The 21040-nt window shown below is 31.2% G+C and overlaps 1 protein-coding gene across 1 annotated transcript; it reads right to left on the bottom strand.

Annotated features, from left to right (window-relative positions):
- Positions 1 to 346: 346 nt before the first annotated feature.
- Positions 347 to 2934, bottom strand: LOC116202479 (probable O-methyltransferase 3). Its single transcript, XM_031534050.1, has 2 exons — positions 2042 to 2934; positions 347 to 918 (listed from the first exon to the last, which is right to left on the bottom strand). Exons 1-2 carry the CDS (start codon positions 2837 to 2839, stop codon positions 616 to 618), a joined length of 1101 nt encoding a protein of 366 aa, XP_031389910.1. The 5' UTR covers positions 2840 to 2934; the 3' UTR covers positions 347 to 615.
- Between the last annotated feature and the right edge of the window lie 18106 nt (positions 2935 to 21040).

Genomic DNA, 21040 nt, shown 5'->3' on the forward strand with positions numbered 1-21040 from the left:
TACGACAACCTTCTTAATTGGTCACACTGCGATGCTTTAAACCAATTTGTTAATTTTAATGTTGATTTACAGGTCAAGTTGTTCCCAGTTGTTGGGTAAAGGTCTATATCATATACATGGGCCACAGCCAGCATGCATTGCGTACCTGAATCCCGGCCCCATCATCTTCTAGGTCGATAAAAGTATACATACTTCGTACTGAAAGCAGCCAGTTCTAGTTATATATATATATATATTCCTTTTCATATATATCAGAGTTGGTATTCTAACCCCATCATCCGTCAAGACTTCAGTGCATCTTTCAAGATGCTATTACAAAAATAACCTAGGAGTTAGGACACAATGCTCACGCGAATAACCTTGAGTTTATATTTTGATAATTGAATAACCTTGAATTTACATCATTTATCCAAAAAAATAACCTTGAATTTAAATTACATGTACAGAGAGTATTGTGCATGATAAACATCACCCATTGGAAATAGTGACGGCCATCAAATCTCATCTCTAGTCACAGAAGAAAGTTACAGTACTCTTAAGGCAACTTTCGCTTTATTATCAAGTTCTTCTCGTGGGGCTAGCTAGGTCCACATTTCATAGTAAATGATAGGGGAATTATGGATAAACTTCAATGACCGATCGTAAACCCAATACAGGACTTATCTTGTAACTGCTAAAACCGGCATCAGCGAAGAGCTTGGCCCATTCCTCTGTGTTTCTTTCTAATCCCATGATGTTCATAATGAATACGTCGGCCAAGAGATGTGTTTCCTTAGTCTTCTCATCTCCTACTGCTGGGTTATCCATCACCATCTCTATGATGATCAACTTCCCTCCCTCCTCTTTTCTTGGTATAGCTTCCTTGCACTTCTTCAGTATTTGTACACTCTCTTCGTCGGTCCAATCATGCAATATCCACTGTATAAATTGTTCAATTTAGTCGAATCTCAAACATGGAAAATCCAAAGAGCTAATTAGGCAAATTTATACTACTTTCCAGCTAGCTAGCTCACATCTCTGGTTGTGATTTTTTTTTCAGTTACAAAAGTGAGACCATGGCTCTAGAAGGGAATTCATCGTCCGCTTTTCCTTGACCTATCTATAAGCTGATAAAGTAATAGGAAAAATTATCGTTTATCTACCTATAAAAAAAAAGTGATAGGAAAAAGGACGAATAACAAACAAGTCCGCTTGTCTGTGGGTTATATTTATTATATCGAAATTAGTATTTTGTGAAATATATATTTTACAAATAAGAAAATTGACGACTTGTAATAAATTCATCCATTGATCAAGAAAACTATTTGGGTACCGATTTAGTAGTTTAATTGTAACTAATTTTGCTTTTCAATGATTTTAATTAACACTTTGTAAATTTAATATACAATTTTTATATTGTTTTTGGCATGAAATATATATAATAATCATGAAGAGTAATTTTATTACTTATTATATATACATCAAACAGTTGACTACCGGTAAAAAAAAATTCACTGCTGAAATATACAATGAAATATTATACAATCAAATATAAAACTGTGCAAGTGATGTGGAATATTTCGAAATTGGAACTTGAAAAATAATATGAAGAAAACATGTCGAAATAACTTGAAAAATAATATGAAGAAAAAATGTCGAAATACAACTGAAATCTAATTTTCTTATTTTATATGTTTTCAATTTATTTGAAAACACTTTACTCGATTTTTCACTTTATTAATTTGCTTTATGTTATTTTTTATTTTTAATGAACTTTTGCGTGAGAAATCTCTTATATGTTAATATAATTTGAGATTTGGACTAAATAATATGATGGAAAAGGTATCAAATATATAATTGAATAATTTAAAAGATATCCCATCCTATCAACATGTAAAAAAAAAAAAAAGTACTTGATCAACCTATAAGAATATTGTTCTAGAAACGCTTATATAGATTAGTGATCCTATATATCAATCATATTCTATGTTCGTCAATTGATGATATGTTCTTGAAGTTCATCCTACGATAAAGAAAAATATGTACATTGCGAGCACAGTACCTTCAAGAGAACTGCGTCTGCGGTTGGGATTTTCTCATTAAACATGTCCCCTCCAACATACTTCAAGTTCCTAGTCCCTTGTAGACCGGCCACCACATGTGGGAGATCGAACACGGTGTACTCCATATCTGGGAAAGTGTCTGCTATCGCCTTGCCCGTTTCCCCAGTCCCGCCCCCAACATCCACGAGGGACTTCAACCCTTCAAACACCCACTTGCAGCTGTCTGTCACCACCCTTGCTACCAACCGAGAATCGCTCGCCATGGCACTGTTGAATAGGCTCCCAAACTTGGGATTGCTGACCATAATATCCCATGATATCATTCCATGAGCCGTCTCTACCGTGCAAAGATCATCATTTTGGAACCAGGTGCTCAAACAATCCATCGGCTTCAGGGTAATGGGATCAAGCGTGAACAGCACGAAGGGATCCAAATTGACGGGATTGTCTCTGAGGAGGAGTTTGGACTCGTTGTTAAGCGAATAGACCTCCTCATCCTCATGAGCTCCTCCTCTTTTTCTGATCTGCAGTTCGAAGAAGCCTGAGTGGACGAGTACACGCATAACGCGGTGTAGGCAATGGGCCTTCCCCGGGCGGACTGGGATCGCTTCCACAAGCTGGTTAAGAGTCATGGGTCCACTGTGGCTATGGATTGCTTCAGGTATGCCAAGTTCTAAGGCGCATTTCAAGCACATCGAACTGACATAGCTGTAGCAATGCTTCCATATGTGGGCCTGAGCTTGAAGAAGTCGCTGCATTGCTTCCTTCGCTCCATCATTAGATGAAAATGAACCCATTAGATGTACTCACTGATTGACTAGCGGAAAGGGGCTCTCAAAAAATTTTATCCCAAAGGCAAACAGAGAGTTGGTTTGTGATAGTAGAAGGTATGAGATTCACAAGGGAAATAATATATAGCTTATCAAAGAGGTTATAGTGTAGTGCCGCACGTTGTCGACTGGTAATCAAAAGGTTCATGGTACGTTAATCAATGGGACTATTTGTGTCCCTTTTTCAACTATTAAAATTTCTATTTCATTATACAACGCTCACAGCCTCAAGAAAGTCTTGCATGCAACGGTGGTACCGTGTGGGTTTTAGTATGTAAAGAAAAATAGAAAAAATATATTGTTAATAAAAATAATTTATTATTGACAAAAATAATATTTTTTTTATGTGTCTTGTGATATAATCCTACGTGGTACTACCGTTGCACACAAAACCTTCTTCACAGCATCCTTTTTTCGTGTAAACTCTGATATCCGAAAGCCTAATTTAACCTCACTAGTAACTGATATATATATATATATATATAGCATAGCTTAGTACTCAACTTGCGATGTCGACTAGCTTACCTAACTCTCGAACTGTGATTTTGACTCGTTTTTTTTCCCCTGAAAGGCAATTCATCATTGTGATATTGATTTGTTGGTATAGAAAGGTAATCTATATTTATATGTATATATATGTCTATATCTATATATATATATATATATCTACATAATATAACAAGGACTTGCAGTGAATCTAACGTGCATTGGTTCAAGCGGTTCGGTGTTTGTTTCCTTAAGTAAAGGTTTCGAGTTCGAATCTTGTGAATGGAAAAAATTCATACATTGAGAGCTTTATCCCTTAGTGGGGCGACCCGGCTACTGGATCAGTCGAGGCCCTATTGGGCTTTCAGATATTAGGATTCACATCGAAAAAAGAGTAATTGTCGTGGCCCCAACCACATGGCTTAAAAATGCTCAGTTTTTGAATAAAATTTTCTAAGATTTTTTAGTTTTAAAAAACAAATTTTGATTTTTTTAAATATATAGATATAGATTTGTAGGCCCATTCATTATTTTTTTTCGATTTTTGGAGCTATCTTCAAAAGAAAATTCTTTCATTTTTATTTTTAAATCTTTTAAAATAAAATATTATATATATATATGAAACCAAGGATGTGGTGGGCCTCGTCAGATGGCCTCAGAATGCTCGACTTCATATTGAAATTCTATCGAATTTTTGAGTTTTTTATTTTTGATATTAAATGTTTAAAATAAACAATTTTTAAAAATATATTTTATGATAAGATTAGATATTCTTCGTTTTCTGAGATTTTTTATATTTTTGAAAATAATTCTTAACAAAACTATTTTTAAAAAAAAATTAAAAGATATTTTTCTAACTTTATGATGAAATATTGCTGATTGCATAATATTGTATTTAATGAATTAGGAATTTTTGAAAATAAAATGAATAATTTTTATTAGATATTAACATAACATAATATTTCTAAACATTTTAGAATATTTTATAATCTATATAATATTTGGAATTTTTTCGGTAGTAAAAATCTTGAATTTTTTGTTTAAGATAAAAACTTAATACCCAAATAAATATTATTAGTATTAAAATTAGTATATATATATATATATCTTATAATATATACTCTTGCGGCTATCTTTAATATAGGTTTTTACCAAATTTTTGAATTTTTAGAGTTGAATGATTATTTTCTATATATTGATGTAATAGAATATTTTTAAAAATCTTCTTTTATAATTTACATAATGTTTGATACTTTTGAACTTTATTTAAGATAAAATTATATCTAATCATATCTATATTAAAATTAATAAAATGAGTATCTATTTACTGAAAAAAAAATGAATGAGTATTCATACATATGATCTAACTATATATAGTCACTTACTTTATTAGTGAAAGTAAACTATCAACAGTGATGTACTTAATAAAATATATTCTTATTGATCGTTAATTATGATTTATAACCATTAGATTTAAGCTTATGATATATAGTCAAATTGTTAATAGAAAATAGACTTCACGTTCTACAATGTGTAATGCTTGATTTGTTAATAGAAAGATGAACTGTAGCAGGTCCACCCAAATTGCCTCATAACGTCCAAATCCTGAATGAAAGTTTCGCGAATATTTTAGTTCTTTTAGTTTTTTAATTTTTATAATAATTTTTAAAAAAATTAAAAAGATATTTTATGATAAGAGTCAAATAAAATAGAATACTTTTTAAATTTCATGATGAGGTACTATTAATTGCATAATATTTAATAAATCATGAACTTTTAATTTTTTAAATTGAATGAATATTTTTCATAAGATATCGATATAAAATAATATATTTGAAACTCTTTTAGAAGATTTTTTTATCTATATAATATTCAATAATTTTGAAATCCTTTTAAGATAAAGATTAATATAATAAAATAGAATACTTTTTAAATTTCATGATGAGGTACTATTAATTGCATAATATTTAATAAATCATGAACTTTAATTTTTTAAATTGAATGAATATTTTTTTATAAGATATCGATATAAAAGAATATATTTGAAACTCTTTTAGAAGATTTTATTATCTATATAATATTCAATAATTTTGAAATCCTTTTTAAGATAAAGATTAATATCTAATCACATAAATATTGATATATTAAAAAATTTCTATTAAATTAAATATGTAATATGAATACATTAATATATATTCCTTCTAATAACATAGGCTTGCGTGACCGTCAATATAGTTTTTGGAAATTGGCCAATAAAAGAACTTTTTTAGAAAAAATTTATAAATCGGCTAGTAATATGAACAGTTTTTATATGATATCAATATAAAATAATATTTTTGAAACTTTTTCAGAAATCAGCCAATAAAAGAACATTTTTAGGAAATTTTATTAGCTGCATAATATTTAATAAATGTGAATTTTTTTATTAAAGTTATAATTAATAATTAATATCTAATCGTGTCAACATGGATATTAAATTAAATATTATATAATATATTTATATATTTGACATTCATCAAAAAAGATATAGTTACATTTAGGATATAAGTATATAAAGTAAATAAATTTACAGATATAGATAATATATAGTTGAGGGCCATCTTTAATATAGTCTTTTACTTCTTTTCTTGGTGAAATTTATTTACCGTCAATGATAGATATTTATTGATTATAAATTACGATTTATAACAGTTTAAAACACATATATCAAATATAATAAAATTACCATAAAGGAAAGATGGATCATGTTTTACTCCGTGCGACGCACTAGCTCTTCGGCTAGTTATATAGATTTGTGGCACCGACTACTATTTTCTCTAGTTTTTGAGCTATAAAAAATGAATTTTAAATGACTGTGGGATCATTCCTTATTTCCTCGACTTTTTGAATTTTTTAAAAAATATTTCTTCTATTTTTAAATTTTTTCAAAACATATAACATAGATTTGTGGGACCGATTGTTCTTGAGCTTTTATAAATAAAAAAACTAATTTTTTAATTATTAATTTGTTAAAAATATGTAAATATGGATTTGGGACTGTTGTCATTTTTCAGGTTTTTAAGCTTTTCTTCAGAAAAATATTTAAAATATTTAAAAATCTATAGATATAAATTTATGAGATCAGTTATTATTTTCTCATTTGTTGATTTATTTTGAAATATAAATATTTTATGAAAAGATCTATATAGAACAAAATCATGGAAAATTATATTTGCTATTAAAAAAACATCAATCATATTTTCATAGATATGACGTATTGTATATTTGCTTAGGAAATCTTATCATATTTTCTTATAGATATAGATATAGGTATGATACCTTATCTCTATTATATTACTAGTTGATGACCCCCACGTTACGGGGACGCAATTGAATAATTTTTTGTTGATATTGATCTAAATAATTTTACACGTTATGCATAAATATAATTTAGTTAAAACCGAATGAATTATGTCAAGGATATCAAGAAATTACAAAAGGTCATTCATATTGACTATGCAAAAAAGATATCTTTATTTGAACATCAACTAAACTAAAAGAGTATTACAATTGAGAAGCCAATATGGAATTGGATTAAAGGTCCAATTGAAAAGTCAAAGTTAATGTTATAGGATCAGTTTCACATATTAAAAAAAATCAACAAAAGTGAAGTTAAAAAAAAATTGGAGTAGAGAATGTAAAAACTAACTCTCACATGTAATTCTTTGTGACAAGTCATAACAACTGGTTAGAAAGAAAGAGCAAATCCAAGAAAAGTGAGGATAAGTTTTCTTCATTAAGATATATATGGTCTTATATATGATTATTTCAATAAGGACATGATGACTTAAAATACATTTTTATGTATTATAAGCAAGGAAATCATAATTGAGAATATACTATATACTAACATAAAATGAAAGAGTATCATAAATAATCGTAAACGTAATTCCATAATTTATTCATAGAACAATATATATATATATATATACATATATATATATATTACTGGCATCTTTATCGAAAAAAATATATTCATAAATTTTCTTTTTTGGAATTGCTTTATATATGGGTACATAGATATATGCAAATATAAAATTTACATAATTAAGCTGATAAAAATATATTATGAATACATATAATAAATATTTTTAAAATTTTCAAATATGATGTAATTAAAAGGAAATAAGAATGTCTATTCGAGAAAGAAAAGTAAAGTATTGTTACTCATATCGATTGGAAAGCACCGATCCATTAGCATATGTCTCTTTACACTAGCATTTAATATTGGGCGGTGCTTGAATCTGTAGTTATTAAAATAAGAAACAATTGGGGTGCAAACAATGTATAATCCTCCTTCACAAAGTAATGATTAGAACTCTCATGTATTAATGAACCCTAATTTCATTAGAAATAATAATTTAATAAATAATCATTTTTTGTATTAAAAGAAAATATGTTTAATATGTTCAAGATAACTACAAATTCAAGATAACTACATAAAAAAGATAAAATAATTAAAAAATTAGTTATGTCACACGTGAGTATAAATTTTGTTTTTTTTCCTAGGCACATACTCGATCAAATTTAATGGAAAATGAGAGGTCATAGTTAGACGTTGCTCACACTTTGCACTGTTCTTCTTTAAAAAATCCACATATTATGTTCGATTTCATATTCTTTGCGGTATATATATATATATATATATATATTTATATATATAAAGATTAAGAATCAAAATCACATATTTTCGTATAATTTAAATGGCATCTATATAAATTTATATAATCTATAAACTATAATATATATACATATATATGGAACGCATATATAATCAATAAACTATATATTATATATATACATATATGCAAGCGACATATAGTTTATCTATATAATCTTGCAAACCGCATATATATACATATATGCAAACGATATATATAAGTTTGGGCTATATTATTCCATAGTATATGATCTATGTATTGAGCTATGCATATATAATCTACATATTTTACTGTATATTGTTGCCTTGTGTATGATATTTATATTCCGTTCGGTGATATATGGATATAAAATATATATTTAGTTGATAATTGTTGAGAATATAAAGTCAATTGGGAAAAGTTAATCCCGCATAAAAAAAACTAAAAAGAAAATAGAATGGTTTATATATGATTGAATCTCACAACTTATCAACTCGAGCTTTTAAGTTGAAAGTTGAGTCCAAACCCATGTAAACCTGGTAAAATTTAAGATGGTATCAGAGCCCATAGTAATGATCTTGGGGACGCGTATGTGCAGGAGCCCACACTACGCCGGCGAAGTCTAAGACCGGAAGTAGAAGCCCGGCTCGTAGTAGTTGATCCCCCTAGCCCGAGTGTGGAAGAAGTAGCCCACCTCGAGGCAGTTAAGGCCCAAGTCCGGAAGAGATGACAGACCGGCTCAAGGTAAGTTGTTGAGGGCGGGACGGTTAAGGTTCACATGGCCCATGTAGGCAAATCATGAGAAAGACCACACGGTGCGGGACGGTTAAGGTTCACGAGGCCCATGTAGGCAAATCATGAGAAAGACCACAGGGTGTCACGTGAGAGCGGGTGTTGAGAATATAAAGTCAATTGGGAAAAGTTAATCCCACATAAAAAAAAAACTAAAAAGTTGAGTTGAGTCCAAGCCCATGTGATTGGATCTCACATCTTATCAACTCGAACTTTTAAGTTGAAAGTTGAGTTCAAGCCCATGTAAACTTGATAAAATTTAAGAATAATCTATATAAGAATACTTTCTTGATAAAAGAATATAAAGTTTCCTTATATTTTCATGATGATGTGGTAATGCGAGAAAGTTTCATTTTCTATTTTTGATGATATGACGGCGTAAGAATTCTGTTCATGCTAATTATATATATATATATATAGATGTATACATGCTATAAATAGCGGAGAAATCATACATAAGTCGTAACCGATCTGGTTCTTAAAATATTACTACCATTGCATTTTTGTACACGTACAATTAGACTTTTTGAGACTGAGTTTTTTGACTTTTTACATTTCTCTTATACATGAAATTTTGTTGAATTTTTAATTCTCCAATTTTATATGTGTGGTTGACATAAGACAAGATGTAACACCATGATGAAAGATGGTTGTAATTTTTCTTTTTGATGTTTTATGCTTAATCTCTTTTCAAATTGGTGGACATGAGTTTTTCAATTTTTTGCCTCTTTTATCACTTATGTACTGAAATACTAATTTTTTTCCTAATCTTATGCATGACATTAAATTATCATTTGTCTTACATATCTAATCTAATAATATACTATTGATGATTTCAAATTACTTTGTCTTCAACAATTTACAAGAATATTTTATATAATAAAATTAGCAAAAATATAAATAAAAAAATCACATTTTATCCCGTGTAATACATGAAATTTACAGTATCTTATCTAAAGTGGAGTTATGGTGGGCCTAGACAAATGGTCCCAAGATGCTTGATTACCTAATGAAATTTTCTCGAATTTTTTTTACCTTTGTAAATACAATAAAATTTATTTAATTTTTAAAATATCCAAATATAGATTTGTGGGACCAATCATTATATTTTCATTTTTTAATCTTTTCTAAAATCAAAATTTTGATATTTTTAAAATATATAAATAAAAATTTATGGAACTAGTCATTATTTTCTTAATTTTTTGAATTTTCTTTAAAAAAGAATTTTTAATTTTTAATTTTTAAATTATAGAAAACATATAATATAGATTTGTGAATCCGGTCATTATTTTCTCAATTTTTTAGCTTTTTTTTGAAAACGAATCTTTTAATTTTTATTTTTAAAATTTTTTAAAACATATAAATATATTTGTGGGACCTTCGTTGTTTTCTGATATTTTGAGCTTTTTTGAGAAGATGAATTTTTAAATTTTTTAAAATCGATAGATATGGAAATAGATTTATGGAAGCAATAATTATTTTATCAATAGTAAAAATATCATTTGAAAAAAAATCTTGATAAAACAAATCACGTAAGATCATATTTGATTTTCAAAAGAAAATCAAACCATACTTTTTTTTAGGGTAAATTACAAAAAAAACCCAAGTTTTGTAAAATGTCTCAATTTTGTCATAAATTTTGTTTTGTAACAAAAAAAACCATAAGTTTTCTAAAATGTCTCAAAAATGACCTCCGTTATAACTTCCGTCAATTTTTGCTGCTGATAGTGGGTCCCTTTAACAGTCCACGTAGGTCACACGTAAGCTAGTGGATCCCTTTAACAGTCCACGTAGGTCACACGTAGGCAAAAATTGACGGAAGTTATAACGGATGTCATTTTTTAGACATTTTAGAAAACTTATGGTCTTATTTGTTACAAAACAAAATTTAGGACAAAACTGAGACATTTTACAAAATTTGGATTTTTTTTTGTAATTTGCCCTTTTTTTATAGATATAGATAATAGACATGAGGTGTTATCTATATGTTAATAGTGGACGTGCCTCACATAAAATGTGAATGATTTAGCTTTGAAAAATATTACCACCACTAGACACAAGTTCTTCAATTTTGTACGCTCAGAACTTATTTTAGTACGTCTACAAATAGACATGAAGGCAAATCCTTTAAGTTTTGGCTATTCTCACATATACACTTTTGTAGAATATTTGAATTTTCCAATTTATGTAAGTGGTTAACGTGAGACACGATATATAACTCCGCGATGAAACCTGGTTGAATTTTTTTTTTTAACTTTTTATGCATAATCTCTTTTCAAATTGGTGGACATGAGTTTTTCAACTTTTATACAACTTACGTACTATTATATTAATTCTTTCATTATCTTATTCACGAAATTAAATTACCTTCAGTTTTATGTATCTGATAATGTACTATTGTTGATTTTAAATTTCTATTTTCAAGAATTTAACAATATCTTTCTTAAACAATTAAAAACGGTCCATTGTATGAAGGGGGCGAGTGGGTGGTTTTTCCCAGTCGCCTCCTCTCCCATTTAAAAAAAATCCTTTTTTAAAGTTATTATTATTATTATTATTATTATTATTATTATTATTATTATTATTATTATTATTTTGCGTTTTGAATCTGATCCGAAAAGGATGCAACCTAATTTGATCGACACATTATATCAAAAGATTCGACTGTAGGGTCGACATGGTAAGCCTTTTTAGTTATTCAGATTCGATCCCAATAAGATTCCACATAATTCGGTCAATACGTTATGCCAAATGATCGAAACGTTAGGTCAAAATATTACGTCGTTTAGTGTTTTCAAATCTAAACAAATAAGGTACCACGTGATCCAGTCAACATATTATACCAAATGATCCTACCGTAATCCGTTCTATTTATTTTTTAAAATTTCCTACCTTTTTTTAGTGTTTTTGAATATGATCAAAATAAGGTACCACTTAATATGATCGTAAGGTCGACATTACGCCTTTTTAGCGTTTTCAAATCCAACCCCAATGTGATTCCATGTTATTCGATCAAAGCGTTACGTTAAATGATCCAATTGTTAAGTCGAAAAGTTACATCTTTTCAATGTTATTAAATCAGACCCAAATAAGGTATCACGTAATTTGGTCGATGCGTTATGTCAGATGATTCGATTGTTATAGTCGGATTATTTCCAAAAAATACTTTTAGCTCAACTTTTATTTAGAAAAATTAGAAGAAATTTCAAACTAGAAGTACAAGATATACAAATTACGATATATGTAATATTATTTTTTAAAATTTTAATCTGTGAGTGCGGAACTTTTTTCCTCTCCTTTTTGTTTTCCTTCTTTTGTCCAATATTTTTAATCTTGACCAGACAAGGTAGTGGTGTAACCTATTTGATATATCAAGTCAAATGACCCCATTGCTTGACCAATTATTCTCTAAAAAAATATAATGTCATATTTTACGTCCATATAGTGTATAAGCTTTTCTCGTTTTTTCCCAATCATTACAAGATTTGACACCATGCATTTTACCATATTCTCTCTGTCTATTTTACTTTATTTATGAAGGGTTATACATATCTTATACTTTATTTTTTTAATAAATATTGATTCACAGACACAGACATTTTTCTCTTTATTGTATTTTCCTTAAGAAATTATATTAGTTAAACGTATACTTTTTGAATTTTAGATAACATCTTTTTTCTCCTTTTATCCACATTGGAAGACACTACAATGAAGATGATTGTTATTAATTTATTATCATAAATTTATAAACATTTTCATTTTCTTAAAGTTCATCATGTCTCCTTTTACTTAATAGTATTTTCAAATCTTATTCATACTTCTCTATTTAAGATCAAAACTATAAGTTTTATATTCAAGTATCAACTCATTTAGCATATTCAAAACACACCCTATGAAATAAAAAGACATGATATCATATATGATAAAATGATACCATCTTTTGAAAAAATTTGATTATTTACTATTAATAAAGAGTTCATAATTTTTAAAAATAAGTAGTTTTATTATTAGTTTCAGTTAAACACTATGTTGATTATTATACAAACTATTATGATGAATCAAAAAATTGAAGAAAAACTTCCAATTTGCAGCATCGCGCGAGTTGACGCCTGGTTTTATATAATAATAAAAAATTATTAAAAATATAAAAGAATCATATTTTATTTCGTGCAATGCATGGACTCTACGATACTAATTACCGAAATATACAAGCCCCATCAATTTGCCGTGGGGAAAAAAATCTTAACTGGTTAGTGGTAAAATGCCGACTATTGAATTGGTATGAATTGTCCTTGATTGTTGGAGAAAGGTCATGATGGTCATCCATGTGATATGAAAAATTCTATGATACAAATTAAAATATTCTAAGTGAAGAGGTACACATGGAAAATTTTCCACCACCAGTGCTCGCGCTCTCTCGGTCTCATTAGTCATTTTAGCCTGTCTCATTAGGCTGCCACGTTGGGTTTCCATCAAGAGAGTTGATGCATGAGCGAAATTGGTAGACGGAATGGAAAATGTTAGAGGCTTTTTGTTGGTAAAAATATTTCAGTGACAAAAATAGTGTTGAAAAAGTGAAGGGTGACAGTGATTTTTTATTCAAATGAGGGCATTATATTAGGTAGTACCAATGCATAAGCTCGAAGAGGTACACTTGACAAGATGGTAGGAGAGTACGTAACTTCTTCTCTACTCTCTCCAAGAAAGTTTCTTAATTCACAATAAACTTCTTCCCTAATTTAATTTATATTTTTTTCAATTCTAAGGGAGGTCCATAAATCTAGTACAATGATATAAAAATCCTAATAGTCAATAAAAAGGCAAATATAGTGCTAATAAGTATCTAATCTAAGACCTCTTGATCATTAAGTAAGGATATGCGCCAATGCGTTACATTCTCTTTTGATCTCAGTTTAATATATTTATATATCTATATATCATATTGTTGATTTTTCAAGGAGCACGAGCTGCAATTACTTGTCAAGTTTTGACCACCGCAATTACTTGTCAATTAACTGCAATAATTGTCATTGAAGATTTAACGTTTCCAAGTTGCTAACCACAATAATCCTCGACGTGATTGTCAATTGTCAGTAACCAACGTGGGTTGGTTCAAACGGTTCGACACTTGTTCTACTTAAGGAAGATCTCGGGTTCGAGTCCTTATAAATACAAAAAATTTACACTGGGAGAGTTTTACTCTTTCTTGAGCCGACCAGGCTCGACTGGATTAGTCGGAACCCAATTGAACTTTCGAATGCCAGAGTCACACCGAAAAAAAAAATTTGATATTGTCGGTTTATCTACCCATGTATTCCCTCTGACCACTTAATTAGTTGGTACATGATCCCGTCGAGTAAGTCACTGTATGAGCTTGAAGAACGAAGTAGCTCCATTGCTTGCTATGCTCCATCCTCAGATGAATATGAATCCAGTGATTTCACTACTCTCGAATTTAATTCAATCCATCGATGAAATAATAAAGGTTCACACTACGAACAAGTTAGGAGGTAATAAATTCCAAATTTGCCAAATAATCATGAAAACTAAAACGGTGAATAAAAAAAATGAACTTTGCACATTTTTCTATTTTTTATGCGATATGTTTTCTTTTTATACGGAAATACACCAACTTTTGATTTGTTATTACGTAGGACAATGGCAATTTATCAGTTGAAATTAATGGAATTTGCGAGCATGGCACTAGACGGTGCCAAATGGCACATCAAGATTAGCCGAGTAAATCCCAATAGTTTTTTTTCCAGTACCGAAGCTCAGCAACCTAAAAAAAGGAAATAAAATCACAATAAGCAGAAGCGGGATACGGTGGCCCCAACAATGTCGCCAAAAAGTAGCGTAGTGATTTCGTTACGGCATCTGAGTTGCCATTCTAGCCATCCAATTGGTGCAAGCATTCCCCTCCATGTAAATATGCTGATTCTCAATAGACCAATCTCTCCATATAATAGCTCTAATAGAAAGGTGTATGTGATAAATAATAGGGTTAATAGCGCCATATAGCCTAACGTTTGAAGGAATTCTTAGTTCTAGCCCAAACTTAATTTTTTACCTGAGATATCCCAACGTTGACGTGTTGGTTTCAAATCTATCCCGACGCTAACTTTCCGTCCAAAATTGACGGAATTGCACACGTGGCACGTTAATTTCACATTTATCCCGACACTTGTTACAAAATTAACGTGCCACGTGTGCAATTCCGTCAATTTTGAACAGAAAGTTAGCATCGGGATAGATTTGAAACCAACACGTCAACGTTGGGATATCTCAGGTAAAAAATCAAGTTTGAGCTATAACTAAAAATTTCTTCAAACGTTAGGCTATATGGCGCTATTATCCCTAAATAATATATCTAGCACCGAAATATCCAAGCCCAATCAATTTGCGAGGGGAAAAAAACTTAATTGGTCAGCGGGACGTTGCTGACTATTGAATTGTTCTTGATTGTTGGAGAAACGTGATCCCTGATATAAACATTCAATGATACAAAATTTTCCAATTAAAGGTTTAATGACTTTTTTTTTGTGTTAACTCTAATATTCGGAAGTTCAATTTGACCCAAACTAATTCAATAAAGCGGGATCGGCCTATTAAAAAAAAGGTTTTTCATAGTATATTTTTTTCATTTACAATACTCAAATTTGAGACCTTACTTAATGAGAATAAATGCTAAACCACTTAAACCAATTCACATGGTTTAATAGCTATTTTAATTGTTGTGATTTGACTATAAAAATTTCACCCGACAACCGCAGAGATTGATATTATGGAATATTGATTTTCCAAGTGATTATATTGTGGACTGTTCCATACCTTATGACTGGGATAGATAAGGCCCAATCACTAGATGTACTCTGTTTTTTCTTCTTTTTTTTATTAGGTAAATAAAAGTCATTCCATATCTTATAGGAGTTTTTTTTTTATTGGGTAAATAAAAGTCATTCCATATCTAATAGGAATTTTAACCTTATATTTCAATGATGGAGATTGACATTTTCGAAAATTGATTTTCCAAGTGATAGTGTTGTAGACTATTCCATACCTTATGACTAGCACAGATGATACCCAATCAGAAGTGGTACTCTGTTCCTTTTTTTATTTGGTAAATAAAAGTCATTCCTAACGTCTATCTATGGAACTCATAAGGGTTTATTTACTCCATCCAGCCGCAGTTCAATCGAAAAATAACATTGTGCTGATATTAACGTCAATTGCATGCTCATCACTTGGCACTACTTTCCTTTTTGGTGGATTTTTATACCATGAAAATATGTCGTAGTGGCAAAACGTATAAAAAGAGAAATTGTAGTACTTTCAAGGAGATCATAACAAACGCTATCATGACGATATTGCACATCAACTGAAAATGAATAAGCAATACATATTATATATACTAAACGAAGGGCCCGCACATATAGACGCAGGCTAGAGTTATTGAAATAATAAAATCAAGTACCACTATTGAGAATATGAAATATACAATATAATATAATTAAAATAATTGATATGATAACTCTGCATAATGTGCGTCCAACATATAAATTATGGCATTATTTGTACGTAATAATACAATAGTAAATCAATAGTATCAAAAAACTTATACGTATTCCATAATGTTTCCTCAATCAAATAACTACTCTATATGCACATTAGAAAATTATTTGGAATCACTAAGAACACCATTAATCACTTTATATTCATCAAAATATACCAAACTCAAAATAAAAAATTTAGCAATAGAAAATGGAAAAAGTCTATTACCTTCGACTAACAAAATCATGATAACATATCCTCAGCTCATCATCTTAAAATTATGCAGAATCTCGCTACTACCACATTCTCTTTGCCTTAGGGAAAAAAGCCGAAGCAATTTAACGGTAATAAGTCTCTAATTATGAAAATTTAAAGTGAAAATCTTTCTTTATCAACAATAAGAGAGATACACGGCCACTATAATATAGGATTTTCATATGTCCTTGAGTAGGAAACTTATAGACTTTCGAGAATTATAAACTTTTGGACTTTCATATAAGTTTGGATATTTTAAAATTCCCTGAGTTATTAACCTTTTGACTTTTGTAAGTTAAGAGACTTTTGAGATTTCATCAATGATGTAGCACCATAATGTTGTGTCATTTATTAAAATTTCAAAGGTTGAGACTCGAAGAGTTACTCAATTAAAGTCTAGATTCGTCCCATGTGGCATCATATGATGTTTCACTCTAGCTTTTATATATGTATAGATGTGAAAGTACCAATCCTCTTTTTATACGTTTTTGTCATCAGGACAAACTATCTTGGTAAAATCCCCTTCCTCTTCAATAGTTTTATTAGGGATGTGCATAGGTACCCGGTATACTCAGAACCAATTGGAACCTACCATAACGGGTAGGTTTTGGGTAGATCCAAAGAAAAATATGGTAGGGTCTGGGTAGCATTGTGAGGAATCGGTAGATATCGGTTCGATTCCGGTTCCATTATACAAGGTACTTAGAACCGGAACCGAAACCGGAATCGGGATTGTAATTAATTTATATATACTATATAATGTTAATATATCAAATTGGAGGAAAAAACCCTAGCTCACTCACCACTCATAAGTCAATCACTGCTCACCCTCACAAGAATAGAGCGCTCCCGAACATTGAACCCCTCCCCCTCTAACAGCGAAGCCTCCCGACCCCTCACATGGTAGATCTTCTTCGGCAACCTCACCTGGTAGAGATTCCCCGAGCCCCCCATCGTTTTTGTCTTGCTCCATAGTCCGCAACGCTCACCTCAGTGAGACATTGCTCCTCTACTTTACTGCTCCTGCCCACAACAATAGTTGTTGCGTTGCCGCCGGCCACTAAGGCTCCCCATGCTTCTCTTTCAAGCGTTGCTCCTCCCGAACCTAATCCCAAGTTACCATTCTAACCATTGCTTTGTGTCAATCTTGGTCTGATTTGTAATTATTTGATGTTTGTTTATGAGAATCATATTGCTCTGATTTTGTTGGTTAGACTAGATCAGTGACCGAATTGATTTGATCATTTTCTTTGGTTTGAATGTTATAGTGATTGCAGGGAAAGGATGAAAAAAAGAATTTAGAGGTTCCATACGAGTACTCGGAACTATGGTATAATACAAGTTCCGGATATGATCCGATTCTACGATTTAATAGGGGAGGGTCTAGTTCCAAATTCTCGAAACTGATCATCTACAAGATAGGATCCGAGTATCTCGAAAAATATAGGGTACCCGGACTCACATACCCCTAGTTTTTATGAGGACAGGGGCGGAGAGAAAGAGTCAGATATGAGAAAGACAATTGAGACTTTTCAATTTTAGACCACCCATATTTTGCATAATTTCTCAGGCTTTACTCCCACATGAAAATTTTGACGAAATACTTGTAACGGTTGGTTCTAGAGATTCGACACATATTCCCCTTAAGCAAGATTTCATGTTCAATTCTTGGGAATGAAGAAAATCTTTAATCGGGAGAGCTTCATCCCTTAATACCAGCTTGAACTAGAATAGTCAGTGCCGGTCGGGTTTTTAAACATCAGGATACACACCAAAAAAGAAATTTTAGCATACTTTCAAATGTAATTTATTTTATTGACCATTTAAATTTTAATCTCTAAACTGTTAATTGTTGATAAGTAGCAGCGCTATTGAGCACAATATCTTCTCAAACCTGTAAAAATATCTGAAAGGATATATCTTGGGGGTGACCTTTACAGTCAGTGAATAACCACAATCTAAACTAGACGGTTCACACACGGGTTTCATAATATCATTATCGATAGTATAAAATACATGCATGATTAGTAACATCGAAATGGCTATAAATGCAGTTTTTGAATGTACTAATATAACGATAATAAAAGTAATAAATTAGAAATAGGTTACTCACTGTGACAAGCCTTGACTCCCGAAACACCGAAAATTGAATGATTCTACTTGTCTCACATTTTCTTCCTCGCAACTCGTCAATTTGTTCTCCGTAAATTTGGCTGACTTAATTCAAATTAAGAAAAAAAAATGACACATGTAAAGTTAAAGCTGGACCTTATCTTATAAACATATACATGGGTGGAGGCAAAATATTGGATGGTAAATTCATCAGATGAGAGGAAAACACGCAAGGACGTGAATAAATTCGGCATTCCAATTATATACACCTCATCTCTTCCCAATTTTGTCAATGTGAGATTTGCCTCGAGTGTATACAAGCCCAATCAATTTGCACGGAAAAAAAAAACCTTAATAGGTCAGTACGCTGCTGACTATTGAATTGGTTTGAATTGTTCTTGATTGTTGAAGAAAGGTCATCCATGTGCATGTTACGAAAATTCTAGGATGGAAAATATTCCAAGTGAAAGTTTAAACCTTCATTAGCTATTTCAATGGTTGGAATTGGACTTAAAAAATTTCACCTTAGAACCGTAAGAGACTGAAATTTGGAAAATATTCCCAACTGATTGTGTTGTAGACTATTCCATGTACTAGCACTAGCACAGATGAAGACGATTCCAATAACAATATCTTTGACCCATTTGATCCGACGTTCATGTCGATTGCATACTCATCACTTTGGCGCTTCTTTCACCTTCAATGGTTTTTCATAGAAGACAAGACGATTGAGGCTTTTCAATTTTACACAGCTCATCTTTTCCATAATTTCTAGGACATTTTCTCCCACGTAAAAATTTTGACTTGCAAGTCGAGTTCTTCCGAGTTGTCTGGTAAAGGTCTATTATCATACGCACAGGCCACAGCACGCATTGCATACATGAATTTCAGAGTTGTTGTTTCCCCTATAATCTTCGAGGTCGATAAACCTATATGAACTTCGTACTGAAAGCAGACAGTTTGGTTTTATTCCCTATCATATCAGAGTAGGTATTCTAACCTCATCATCGGCCAAGGCTTCAGTTGCATCTTAATTTCAAGATGCTATTATATAAAAATTTTGACTTGCAAGTCGAGTTCTTCCGAGTTGTCTGGTAAAGGTCTATTATCATACGCACAGGCCTCAGCACGCATTGCATACATGAATTTCAGAGGAGTTGTTTTCCCTATTAATTATCTAACAACCCAATTTATCTCACACTTTCCAATAATTGCTTATTTATTTCTTTAATCTCTCTGAATTACTTCCTCATAACTCCTCGAACGTTAAGATTGGTGTTTTGGAAAGATTACACAATTAGTTGTTTTCTAAATAAATAATCAATCCAACAATTAGTTGGTACATGATCCCGTGGAGTAACTCACTGTATGAGCTTGAAGAATGAAGTAGCTTCATTGCTTGCTCTGCTCCATCCTCAATGAATATGAATCCAGCGATTTCACTACTCTCGAATATAATTCAATCGATCGATGAAATAATAAAGGGTCACACTGCGAACGAGTTAGAAGGTAATAAATCTAAATTTTCCAAACAATCATGAAAACTAAAATGTGAATAAAAAAAATGAACTCTCCACATTTTTCTATTTTTTATATGATCTGTTTTCTTTTATAGGAAAATGCACCAACTTTCGATTTGTTATTACGTAGGCACGGTGGCAATCTATCCATTAGATTTGCGAGCATGGCACTGAATGGTGCCACATCGCATGTGGAAATTGACCGAGTGGATCCCAAGAGTTTCCTTTCTTTCTTTTTTTCACTGCCGAAACTCAGCAACCTAACAAAAGAAAAGATAATTACAATAAGTAGAAGCGGGGTACAGTGGTCCCAACATTGTCACCAAATAGTAGCGTAGTGATTTTGGTATGGCATCTGAGTTGTCATTCCAGCCATCCAATCAATGCAAGCATTTCCTTTCCGGTGAGTACGCTAAATCTCAATGAACCAATCTCTCCGGATAATAGCTCTCATAGCATTAACAAGCTGGTTACTCTCAAGAGCGCATCTTCTGGCTGTCTTGAGAAGCCGACAAACCACTTCCGAATCAACCTCCAAAATAATTCTCCTATGCCCGAGCTCCCACATGTGATGTAAGATATCCACTTGGGCCTACACGGACTTGAGCCCTTCTACACGGACTTGAGCCCTTCTGTAACCCAAAAGCTTAAGCTGATAGGTTACTGGACTCAAATTTCATATAAGCTTATGGTTTCTTTCTTAATTTTTCGATGTGGGACAACATATCTCAACACCCGCCCTCACGTGGCAACGTGTGGTCCAACACGTGCCA

This window comes from Punica granatum, chromosome 4 (genome assembly GCF_007655135.1).
Source record: "Punica granatum isolate Tunisia-2019 chromosome 4, ASM765513v2, whole genome shotgun sequence".
Taxonomy (NCBI): Eukaryota; Viridiplantae; Streptophyta; class Magnoliopsida; order Myrtales; family Lythraceae; genus Punica; species Punica granatum.